This window comes from Fusarium proliferatum (assembly GCF_900067095.1).
Source record: "Fusarium proliferatum ET1 genome assembly, contig: FPRO_scaffold002, whole genome shotgun sequence".
In the NCBI taxonomy this organism is placed as follows: domain Eukaryota; kingdom Fungi; phylum Ascomycota; class Sordariomycetes; order Hypocreales; family Nectriaceae; genus Fusarium; species Fusarium proliferatum.
In genome coordinates this window covers 1,957,400-1,969,694 of record NW_022194791.1, presented here as the reverse complement: position 1 = coordinate 1,969,694, position 12,295 = coordinate 1,957,400, and the positions used below count along the sequence as shown (strand labels likewise).

Sequence of the window (12,295 nt, the reverse complement as noted above, 5' to 3'; positions counted from 1 at the left end):
GCCCAGCCCAGCCCAGGCGAGTGGTACAATTGACCACAGCCCTGCTTCTGGGCTCTTCCAGCGGTTAGGGGAGCTAGGGAAGCTGGAAGTTGGAGTTGTTTGTGCCTGGTGAGTGGGCCAGGCTAAGGCAAAGGTGGTAGAGGGCCTGTCGCTCAGCGGCACGACACGACACGACACGACATGATACCCAGAGGACAAAGGGATTGTTGTGGTTAGGGGGTACTTTGCTCGGACGCCTTGTATAGGTGAGATGCCGAGGTACCGAATGTAAATTGCAATCTCAGACAAGATGTAGCGTAGCGCCCAAATGGACTCCCCTGGCGCGCTTAGAGCCTGTACCTGAAATTCTAACATGGCTTGCATGCCTAAATTGGTCCCGGCTGCGGATGAATTCTGTGAGGATTGGATGTGAAGAATCACGAGCAAATGTGAATTATTTCCTGAAAGAGCTGAGCTCAACGGCGACAGTCCTAGACGCCCAGCTCAATGAGGCCATAATCGTAGCCACAACTACCACACACAAACAACCACGGGTGACTCCAGACCTATCGCTAAACTGTCGACAACGTAGCATCCAGGGACTCAAATTAAATTGATGCCAAGAGTGAAGCCGCCCCTACTTAGCAGAGTCTACTCGTCGCCGGCAGCCCAGGCCCAGGCTAGGTACAGGCCGGCACCCGGCACCACGAGCACACCGAGGGCCAGGTCATGACATGATGTTCGGAAGATACTAAAAAAGGATCACCAACGCGATGCGCTCTGACATAACAGCCTATCGCAGGTGCAGCTGAAGTTGCGTTTGGGATTGATGATTGGCACAAGGGGCATCAGCCGCTTTCCGGGAACAACTCACGATGCGTCAAAACTACGTCAGGCACTATTGATTATTATTCCGAACAGTTATTAATATCCATAGCACAATGATCAACGTTGGTGTTGAGGGAAACAGATCCTCCTCGATCCTCTCTGGATGGCAGACAGGGATTGTGGTCCTGGACTGTACATACAGAGAGGCAAACCTGGACGCCCCGGATCTAGACGGAGATGCCGATTCGATCGGTACAGAGACGAGCGTGTAGCAAGGCAATAGGAAATAATCGGCTCAGTTATACGAGGCTCTCATCTGTGGTGCGTATACGGTATGGTTAGGTAAACCTGATACATGATAAACTGGTGTGCATGTCCATTAGGGAAACAAACGGAGAAATCATCTCTCTGGTCAGATCAGATCTGAATCAGATGCAATTGCAAAAGGCCCTCTTGCTTCTTCAGGTCAGCTCAGTTCAGCTCGTTTGTCTGTTTGTCTACCTGAGGCAGTCCATCACGTCTATGTTTAGGCCGCTTGTCTTGCTGAACTTGTTAGACACTGATGAAAAAGCCCTTTTGGCCTTTTTTTAGCATCATGACGGGTTAATTACGGTCTCGGTCCTCGTGGTTCGTCCTCACCGTTTAAGCTAGACCCAATCTCCCTCAAACGGCTTCTGCTAAGATGCGAGCCTTGGGAAATCCACCCAGTCATGAAACAGCCACCCGCTCGATTCGTGCATAATGGCCTGCCCCTAGACTTGCAATAGTCTAGACGGCTGAAAGGAACTAGTAACTAGTCGCTTGCACTGGCCAAGGGGCGGAGGCGGCAGCCTTTTGTCTCTCATCAGGCTTACGCTCACCAGAGCCATGGGCTGTTGTCCGAAAAAGCCATGTCTCAGTAAGGGGCAATTTGCACTAAGGGAGAATTAAATTCATTAAATCTCCCTACCTCCAGCTTCTAGCTCGCCTCTAGCTTCGTCGTGCCTCTGCGCGTGATTCCGCTTCGCTTGGGTCCGTTTCAATTAGAACTATTGATTATGCTACTGTAGGTAGGATTGGAATTGCATCTCTTCCAGTCATAGCTATTCGCTTGGCAATGCTGTTTCCCCATACTTAAGTTACGGCAACAAACAAAAAAAGATGGTGTTCTGCCGTAAGCCTCCATGCATGGATCTTCTCTTCAACCACTTATATCCTGACAAGCCCACGTCGACAAACAACAAGCATTTAGCTGCAGCCAATCCCGTATTTTCTATGTGTCTGTAAGCGTCCGCCTCATGTAACTCGATGCATTCATGACTGGGACTGTATCCTGCTGTTAAGCTTGAAAACCTCGTGTTGACCTACACACCGCCGATGAGGTATAGCCCGCCTGCATGAGGCTTCGATCCATTAACTTGCTGATACGAGCCTTACAGGTGTCAGCCAAGCAGAGCTGTAGGATGCCCAACTCGATATCCAAATATGGCATCTCGAGATGCTGATGCCAAGTTGGGCTGATCAGATCAGAGTTTGAACCGTTTACTAGGCGTTTGCCTCGTGCCTCCCCGCGTCCCAACGGACGACGAATTCGGCGCCGGTACCGTTGTCAGATTTAGGGGATGTGTGTTGTGGCTATAGCCTCAATGGCTTGATGGCAGATGATGAGGCCATTGAAGCGTCTATAAATCACTTGACATTGACAGGAGGCTCTTACAAGCAACCATGGACAATTCCCATGCTGGGTAGAAGTTTGTATTCGACACAGGGAAGAGATCGAGCTGAAAGTTGTTTTTTAGCTTATTCTCAGAAAGTTTACCGGCACAACCTCTAGAGTCACCTCGCGGCTGACCCTGTACCGTAAGGTAGAAGGTAGACGTAGGCTAGCCATGCATCACAGTCGCATCCTCTCATAAGATCCAATCTAATGATGTGATGAATGAGGGGAACCCATGCAAGTCTCGATTGAATCTGAGATGGATGTGCCAACTTGCCAAGCACGAGCAAGACCAATGCTTACGGCTGATTTATCTCCATTACTATTTTCAATCAGTGTATGGATGCCATTGCCAACAAATTCAATAATCTATTACTAGTCCCTTGACAGACTTGGCAAAAGATCAGCTCGTTATGCGACAAGGTTGTTGTGCTCAACTCTCGCTTACAGCATCTCCTCTTGATGAATCAAGATCCCCTCCTCGTTCCTAATGCACGGAAAACTCTGCTCCTCCGATTCAGTTGCTGATCACTTCAACGGTCTGGTTACATGTCGACAGTGTTTTGTTCATGATAACTTGACCTGGGATTGTCGATTTCCAATCTGGGACTAAAACACGATGTGATCGTCACGCCATTTGCCAAAAGGAGTCTTTCTGGGTTCCTGTAGATCAGCTTGGCAATTAAGGGTTGACCCTTGTAGTTGTTACACTGAACCAAAAAGAAGAAAAACACCATCAAAGAACTTACAACTACGGAGGATAAATCCAAGACAGTCTTGCGCGTCAGCCATGCTCACAGACACAATACAATGCCTCTTATCCACAAAATGTCTCATCGAACGGGGCAAACATGTACAGATACAGTATCACTTTTATGGCGCAACGCTAAAAAGCAGTCATCGCACAATGCCACGCCTTGTGAACCACCCATCGCATCAATACGATGCTTACCACGCCCCCTCCAGCTTCCGACTCATGCAGGTCCCGGGATATACACTCTGAACCCTGTGTGAAGGCATCATAGGACCTCTTGCTGCTTACTCCGGTTCACTTACGGAAAGAATACGACACGATACAGAGTGTATCGTGCCATCAAAGCTCCCTTCTTCCATGTCAAGTTGAAAGATATCCTCCACTTCTTTTGCTTTGGTGTGACACTCGTGGCCGGTCCTTCATGATCGACGTCTCAGACTTGGAGTACATACACTCGGACTTAGAGTGATCTCTCCAGCATTACAAGGTCCCGGAAACCTTCTCTCCACCGCTTTGTTTGCTCTGTGTCTGGCCTCGGCAGTGGACTTCGTGCAAAGCCTCCGTAACCCATCCAAGACTGTAGTCCAGCCTTGACACCAACCACACCGCCCTGGATCGCCGTCCAGTCGCCCTGTGAGACCACTTCCTGCATCTTTTGTGCTTCGGAAACATTGCCTTGCAGATAGAGGTCCATGGTCTTGATGCATGCCCTCGGGGCAATGTTGGCCAAGCCTGCCAGGATGCCGTGACCACCTCCGGCCAGAGAAGGGATCAGAAAGTCGGCAGAACCTGCGAGGACCAGGAACCCGGGCGCCTCTGAGTTGTATTTTGAAAGCTTGCGGGTTGTTGCGGCTACCCTGTTCAGTTTTCCCGTGTTGCCGCATGTCAACTTCACGCCTACAATATTTGGATGTCGTGCGAGAGTGATGATCATGTCGGATGACATATCCATGCCCCCCACGGCACCAGGAAAGTTGTAGATTATGATGGGAATAGGAGACTTGTCTGCAACTTTTGTGAAATACTCCAGGATGGTTTCCGAGGCCGGGGCAAATAACGTGGCATAGTAGGACGGGGGTAGGACGAGCGCATAGTCACCGCCAGCCTCCCAAGCCTCACGGCAGTATTGTACGGTCTCGCGTGTGCTCTGGCTTCCACATCCCACGATCACGGGCACATGCGAGAAGCCGCCGTCATTCAAGGCGGCTCTTGTAGTGGCGGTGACCAGCTGCCGCTCCGAATGGGAGAGATGAACGGCCTCTCCATTGGAACCCTGCGTCGCAAGGCCTGTTACACCAGCATGAGCGAGTCGCACAGCATGAGCGGCAATTGCAGCGGTGTCGACGTCTTCTGTGTCTGCATCGAAGAAGCACATGGTTGGAACATAGACGCCGGGTGTTAGAAGGCGTCTTATATGCTGCACGTCATCCAAGCGATCGTCTGCAGAAGCGCTTGATGAAGAATCAGACATGGAGTTGTGATTTCCATTGCTTGAGTGCCATTGGCTGTGGTTGTATAGCTGGGTGCTGAAGGACCCTGCTGGTGAGGGAGCATCACTATGAGGAGGCATGATATAGCTTGATACTATTGGGATTGTCTGAAGTTTGGCTGGGTTCAGTGTTAAAGGTATTGGATATGATTATCAGTGTGGTAGGCAATATTGCAAGCTCTTATTTGGATACCAAGCCGGAGGAGGCTTGGCTTTTATATCATCTCCTGGGTCTCGATATTCTCCAACACTCACCTGTAGATATATGGCGGCTCAAAGGGCTCTCCAGTTACGAACCTGCAACTTGGTCACTCATAACTTCTCGTTACTTCACGGCGGGGCCATAAACAAGTCAAATGATACAAATCGTCGACTCCGAGAGGACGATTGAACCGGTCAGAGAAATGGGCAGCTCAAAGATTGGTAGACTCGAATAAATACTCCGCTCGTATGCATCTTGCTATGAGGGGAAGCGCTCACGGGAGTCGCTTCTTGGGGTTATTCCTGCAGAAAATCCGGGGTCGACGAGACTACGATTTAGGGTCTAAGAGTCGCTTGACGAGTCTGGAGCGTGGGGGTTTATTTGAGCCTTTTGAGGCCAGTCAACGTTCCATTGGAGCCATTGGTACGGCTTCTAGGGTGTGCAGTACATTATGTACAGTCGCGGAAAGTTTAAGGAGATGAAAGGATCATGGCACGGTGACTGCGCCTCGATAGCGTATCATTCAAGAGGAAGAGTCCAGCGAATCTGACTGAAATAAGCCGGTTTCAACATGGCTCCTTCAAAGTCCGAGCCATTGACCGCGAACAAAAGCAATGTTGTTATTTATATGACCATACTTCTACACTTGATAGATAACAAATGTAGAACGATTTCAAGTCTGCAGTGCTTCTTTAACGGACCAGCGGATGTCTTGCCAGCTTAGAAGTCATCACGATACTATATAACTACTCGCCAGTAACAATTGCTTGTGTAACCATCCCAGGCATCGTGGCATGTCTTTCCATAAAGCACGTTGGTCCAAATGTAATTTCAGCTGTCAGCTTTGATGACCCGTGATGTGTCAGGCGTTCTCCAGAACAAGTTTATCCAACATAAGGTCTTCGCAAAGAGTTCACAATTGCGTCACAGCCGACACTTTCAGCCATTGTAACCCAACCTAGTCCTTCGTTAGGAATCAGGGTACTGAAGAAATATATGCATAAAACGCCAAGCTACGACGGGATGTAAGTGTCTAGGTCGGTGTTTAAGAGACCATATTACTTGGTAGCCGAGGGCCATTGCTTACCCTGCAGTGACATATTAAGTCGTATTGTCTAGAGGCTAGAATGAAACCAGAATGTCGTTAGAAAGTATATGAGATAAAGAGTTTTGACGTCGCAACATCAGCCATTGGTAAGTACAAACGGAATAGTGGGAGTGGGATTAATAAATTAACTTTGGTGTTGACTTAGCTGAATGTTATGAAAATTGCATGGTAGTATCCCTTGAAAACAATAATATGACGAGCTTCAACGCCTCATTTCTCATAATCGGACTATATAGGTCTCCTTATAGACACAATAATTGCTCGCATTTTTCATGCAACTAGTCAAAGACTGCCGACAGAGGGACAGACCACACTTTCCCAAGCTCATGATATCTTGACGTTGCATTATGCTCACTACGCAATGCGGAAACTCAACGATGACCGCAGAAAGGCACGTTGGTACAGGCATTCTGAATGCTTCTGTTGGTCAACGGGGGAAGCACCGAAGCGGAAAGGCTGAAGAGGATCATACTTCCTTCTCCATCACTTCGTAGCGGTCAATATACACAGCTCAGTTATGTTAGGTATGCACTACGCCGCCGGGACACCGACCACGCACATCATCATCGCTTACAGCTTCTCCTCGCAGGGCGTGCAAAACGTGCAAGTGGGGGAGACTATGCTAATGTCGAGGCACATTGGGGGTTGGAAGATGGCATGTTGTTGACGTCTTGCCTTCGAACTGAATCAAGCACATAAGCCTCGGTCACACGTAGCGAGCATATGGTGTCATCTAAGTTGATTCTATCAATAAGACCTGCCTTGATTCAAGCGATATGAGGTGACCCTGACCAAAATCGTTCCTTCGTCAACATGTCCGAAGGATCTGCAATAACGCCAAAAACCATACCTTCATGCTCACCAGTACGCCATATAAGTGAGAAAGAAGTGAATATTTTATACAATAACCAAGTCGTCATCGTCATCGTCGAGCGTGATCCGCCGGTCGAGGAGCTCGTCACCTAGACTCTCCCTGCCGGCTTCACGGATCCCCTTATCTGTCACAAAGCGAGTCTTTTTCCTCACTGGAGGTTGTTCATCTTTGCGTAGCTTTTCCCCTTCCTTCATCTTTGAAAGCTTATCCTTTAAATTGCTGCCCCAGCCGAAGGCCGTTGGGCCGTTGCTTATGGCTGAACCAGCCTGCAAGCTGGCTTGAGAGCTGTCTGGGCGTTTCCGTTTTACAGGGCTCAGATGAATGTCAGAATCTTTCCCCAGCAGGCCCAATGACTTTGCGTCTGGCCTGTAAGCTTCCTCTGACGCTTGTGCAGCGCTCGATGGTTGGGTGGAGTTGCCCCCAGCAGGTAGTGCCGCTCTCGAACCAGCTTGTCGCATATATTCTCTTCCAGCCGCGCTGCCAACCTGGCCGAGCTTCTTCATTATCTCGCGTTCTTTCTCTTTTGCCTCGAGATCTCTTTTCAAGAATTCTGCTCTTTCTTTTCGATCGTTCGGTGTTCTGTCCTTCCCATCAATCAGGTCTGCTGCGCTCATGGAACGTGAAGCGAACCAATGCGTCTTTGTTTCCCAGTCATATTTCTTGGATGCCTCCTTTTTCTTCTCGGCGCCCCAGCTAATAAGTTCTCTAGAGTTATTCTTCCTGGCGCCGAAACTGCTTCCATTTACTTCCATTCGTGTCGAACGCTGTTTGCGAAGGGCTTCATTGGAGTGGAATTCGCAGTGGTGAGTACGCTTCTTATTGATCCAAACGCCACATAAATCTCCATCCTTCTTGACTGATTGACAACCTCCGAGATCACGAGATGTGCCAACCTCAATAATTGAGTCATCATCTGAATTGATGACAAGACTGAACTTGCCAGTATCATGTCTTCCGGGTGGGGGTGGCATAATAGTAGGGTTGAGTATCGCAATGACAGTCCCTTCTGTGAGCTTCCAGTATTTTGTGAATCCAGAGTTGAAGAGAAAAAGGTCCAGTTCCCATTCTAGATCAACTAGGGTCATGACCATGTACTTCCCCCTGTCCTCAATCTTTCCGTTCTTTTGAGTTGGTTTATGTGCGCGAGGCTCTGATTTCTTTGCCAAGATACCGAACACCACTATGTCTTGTTCAACATCCGGTAAAGCAAAGTCTGGTGCTTTAACAACTTTCAGTACATCCTTGATTGTGTATGCTTGCTTGCCGGAAACGTGTCGAGCAAGGACGCCGTGTGGTAAAATTCTCTTGGACAAGTGAAAGCTCGAGTATGGCTCAAAACCAGCCGCTTGTTCTTCAGATACTTCCCCAGGGTGTGTCTTTTTCTGCCTAACCAAAGCTGTAGAAGTTGGCACTGGAGCCCTCTTTTCAGGAGCCTGAACATTAGGCACGGTGTAACTTCGTTGCAAGCCAACAGGTTTTGTTGTCCCTATAATCTCCTCCCTTGAGAAGGACGGAGCCTGCAATGGCTCATCGGGTATCTCAATAGCCTTCTTCTTATATTGTTCCATCTCATCCTGGCTGATACTGAACGCATTTGATCTTAGCTTTTGAATGTCCTTTTGCCGCTGAGCCCGGGCAGCCTCGTCTGTCCTCGCGGAAACAAGCCGTTCATTGAAACTCATTGGGCGTGACTCTGATGAGAAAGAGGAATTGCCGCTCCCTGTAGTTTTCGACCTTGATCTTCGCAAATAGCCCGTTTGCCCAATTTCAGTCGATGTTTGCGAATCCCGGTAGCTGGGCGCACGCTTTAAGGAGATGTCTCGAGCCTTCAGGCCCTTATCAATACCCAGCAACACTCTACTTGGCGATGTTTGCACCGATGGCTCTTGAACCCTCCTGACGGGTGACGCAGGCACTTCCACATGGTTTTGTTGTCGAGCTAGTGGTTCCCTAGTTGGAGTGGTTGCTCTCCTCGATCGACTTGGAACTTGCGTTGATATCACGAGCTCCGAGGTCGTGGTATGTAATTGCTCAACGCTTTCTTCCGACTTTTTCGACTTCGCAGCCTTCAGTTTTTTCAACTTCAGCCGCGCCTGGATCTCTTGAAGCTTCAGCTGCAGGGTTTCCTCGTCTTCATCATCCTCATCGTTTTCAATCTCGGCCATAAGATTCATCGATGGTAAGTTGCGAGCTCTTTTCGACGGTGAAGGTGAAGGCGATGTCATCATCTGTCGGTATCGCTCTCGTCCACGCGGCGTACTAAGCAGAGCTTCATGCGGAGATCTTGGGGGCCATTGGGCTTCGGTTCCTTGTTTTGCTGGAGAAGCTGTGGCATGGAGGGTCAGTAATTGTCACATGAAAAAAAAACAATGGCAATTATTGTGGTCTCACCTGGAGCCATGACGATACCTGGGACAGGAAGTAAATTTCAAGCGGGTGGCCCAGAAACCAGTCCCGTCGGTATGTAGCCACTTAGAAGGGTTTGGATGTAAGCGTTCGTCCTATAGCATAGAGCATATTCCCAATCGATTAGGGCGGTAGGTATAGCCTTGGGAGGGCGGCAGCCATTCAGCTGGATCGGTCGAGAGTCGTTGGTGAGGGTAAGATGTTGAAGATACGAATTTTTTAGTTGTTGATGCAGGGAATGCTTGCTTCAGCGAGCAGTTGAAGAAGACATCCACACCCAATGCGTCGTCAACCAATACTGACTGGGCGGGCGCAAAGCTCTTTGCTCTTTGCGCTGGCTAGGTTGGTCTTGGCGCGGCCACTATACTTGAATATCCACTAACCTAAATACGGTAACGTTACGGAGTAGTAGTCTCTCATTTGTAGCCCCTGCAACCGTCGCGTACAAACGCGTCTCAGCGTGTTTAATTCACACTTACATTGACTGTAGCACGAGCATCATTTCCTTTTAGCTTTTCTACCAGACCACATAACTAGGTATATTTGGAGAGCATCAACGCATCTGTCTTGTTACATTTTCTTCTTTGGATTCTACTCACGAGAAGCTTTGCGCATATTCATATTCCTTCTTAACTATCCTTCATACAATGGCAAGGACAAGATCAACCAAAGCTTCTACAGCTGATACGAAAGCCTCAGAACCTAAATCTACTTCATCCAAGTTCAGTCTATCGTCTCGGGCAGAGAACCCCTCGAGAATCTTCATACTCCCCTCAAAAGCGACCCCCGAAGCACGCATCGTCACTCTTCCCAATCCTAGACATGGTCGACCAGCAAGATACCTCGTGTGCCCAGAGACAGGCATATACGAATTCACCAAAGTTGCGATACCAAACACGACCCCTCGAAGTTGGCTGATCGAGACTTCATCAGACTCGTCTACGGATAGCGTTGGGAAGACTGGAGTATCCATGGGCCAGGATCTCTTCCTAGCGACTTCAATCGACCCCCTATTTTTGGTTCTCCCAGCATTGACGGAAACCCAGTCAAAGAGCTCAGAAGGAAAGCGGCTGTTTCTTTCCAGTGATGACTACTTTGACAAGCTACCCCAAAGGTCATCCCACCTATCTGAAATCGTGCGATGCGACAAGACACGGAAGCTCATCGAGAGCCGAATGGCCGAGGTTTGCGATACTGTTGAAGCAGGAGATGAGAACATGTTCCGCATAAATGAGAGTAAGCTCTTCAAGGTTGTCCTAGAAAAAGCAAAGAGAATGCGCGAGGGCGGACTGGCTCCAAGCATGGAGGAGAAGTTCGTGAAGAAGGCTCTGGAAGCACCTATACTCGTACAGAAGCGAGAAACAACAGAGATTACTACAACAACAACAAGAACAGAATATCAGGCATCTAATCCTGAATCTGCTGATTCCCAATCGACTACCGCAACGACAGAAACAGAAGTATCTGAAACCTCTACCGCAGCCACATCTTTTACTGCAGAGACAACAACGGAAAATATTGTCAGTGCCATTGAGGCATCTCCTGAGATAATAATTCTTCAGAGATTACGAATTGCTTTTAATTTCATTTGCTCATGCTACATTGCCTCATCTCTTGCAGTTCAACTAGAGGACATGCTGAAAAGGGAGGCTATTGTAGACTTCTCGCCTCTGGATGAGTACCTGGCTAAGCTTAGCAAATTGCGCGCTGAAGCCATGGCTGCTCATTCTATCGACTACTCTCGCAAGCGTGGCTTGGACGAGGAAGAGGACGAGGCTTTTGTCAAGAAGAGAAAGATGGAGGAGGAAAAGAAAAAGAAATCGCTTGAGAGCAGGGGAGTTCGGGATCTCAAGAAAGTCAACACCAAGGGCATGAAAAAGATGAGTGACTTTTTCAAGAAGAAGTAACAATAATAAATCTCTATTGGGTATATGTCATTAAAACGTGATATGAGCCTGGTCTGGCTTATCTGGTCCCCCTCGCTCGGCGCGCACCGAACCCTCGACCAATGTTTGAAGTACCGCGAGTGCTCGGTATGCTCGACGTAGTGCTTTCGGATGTATAGCTTGAGCTAACACTCCTCGTGGTGGCGGCTCGGCCTCGAGCTCTCGTGGTACCCCTGAACCCTCTAGTTCCTCTGGTTCCTCGTGCAGGTGCAGTCGCGGCCAGTCTTCGTCTCTCCTCTTCTTCTTCCCGGCGCTGTCGCAACTCCTCGCGCCTTTGTTCCTCCTCAGCTGCCCTTCGTTCAGCGGCCAGCTGTTTCTGAATGGCTTCAGCCTCTTGTTCAGCAATATCCTCTGTTGCGCCTTTCCACGCAGGGTTCAGAATTAGTCGCTGGTTATGCTCGGTTTGGGATAGAATCCGTGTCCAGGTGTTGAGAAGAACAGAAGCATTATTCACTGTGCTCAATACAGTCTGTAGGTGGTTAGTATGTACACACTTGATGATGCAATAGGGAACATACGTTCATATTACCCCCTGCACGTTCCAGGGTTGAGATGACACCCTCAATGGACTCGTTTATGCTCCGGACACCTTCAAGCTCTTTGCGCAGTGCGGCCTCATGGTCGATGGGCTCTGGGCGCCCTTGTGTAGGCGTTTTGGGGGTTTTGGGAGTTCTAGGAGTTCTGGGTCGAGAGGTCGGTGGGCCATCATCATTCCCGGGAGACTCCCAGATGTTGGATTCTGTATATTCGGTTGTATCGTCAGCCATTATGGCAGACAGCTATGGCTTCCGATATAGTAGAAGCAGGCCCGGCTTGTTGAGAATAGTATCAGTGACCGACTATGTTGGAAGCGCCGGTGGTCGCAGTGAGGTCGTGTGTTTCGAGACGTCCACGTTTCAAATATCATGCACAAGACGCTATGGCGTACCTAGGGTCAATATGCGCTTGCTGAATTAATTGTCATGGGTTGCTGTGGAATGGCAGCTTTTGTTTAATTCATGAGGGGCACCGCT

General features: G+C 49.0%; 4 protein-coding genes across 4 annotated transcripts; 1 reads left to right on the top strand and 3 right to left on the bottom strand.

Annotated features, from left to right (window-relative positions):
- Nucleotides 1-3,717: 3,717 nt before the first annotated feature.
- FPRO_03132 (uncharacterized protein) lies at nucleotides 3,718-4,827 on the bottom strand (the record flags this gene model as incomplete). Its single annotated transcript, XM_031226689.1, has 1 exon — nucleotides 3,718-4,827. The coding sequence occupies one exon, from the start codon at nucleotides 4,825-4,827 to the stop codon at nucleotides 3,718-3,720; it is 1,110 nt and encodes a 369-aa protein (XP_031077201.1).
- A 2,126-nt stretch (nucleotides 4,828-6,953) lies between these two features.
- On the bottom strand, nucleotides 6,954-9,331 carry FPRO_03133 (uncharacterized protein; the record flags this gene model as incomplete). Its single annotated transcript, XM_031226688.1, has 2 exons — nucleotides 6,954-9,256; nucleotides 9,322-9,331. The coding sequence occupies 2 exons, from the start codon at nucleotides 9,329-9,331 to the stop codon at nucleotides 6,954-6,956; spliced, it is 2,313 nt and encodes a 770-aa protein (XP_031077200.1).
- Nucleotides 9,332-9,983: 652 nt separating this feature from the next.
- Nucleotides 9,984-11,243, top strand: FPRO_03134 (uncharacterized protein; the record flags this gene model as incomplete). The annotated part of the gene is made up of 1 exon (XM_031226687.1): nucleotides 9,984-11,243. The coding sequence occupies one exon, from the start codon at nucleotides 9,984-9,986 to the stop codon at nucleotides 11,241-11,243; it is 1,260 nt and encodes a 419-aa protein (XP_031077199.1).
- Nucleotides 11,244-11,301: 58 nt separating this feature from the next.
- FPRO_03135 (uncharacterized protein) lies at nucleotides 11,302-12,049 on the bottom strand (the record flags this gene model as incomplete). Its single annotated transcript, XM_031226686.1, has 2 exons — nucleotides 11,302-11,751; nucleotides 11,801-12,049. The coding sequence occupies 2 exons, from the start codon at nucleotides 12,047-12,049 to the stop codon at nucleotides 11,302-11,304; spliced, it is 699 nt and encodes a 232-aa protein (XP_031077198.1).
- Nucleotides 12,050-12,295: the final 246 nt, after the last annotated feature.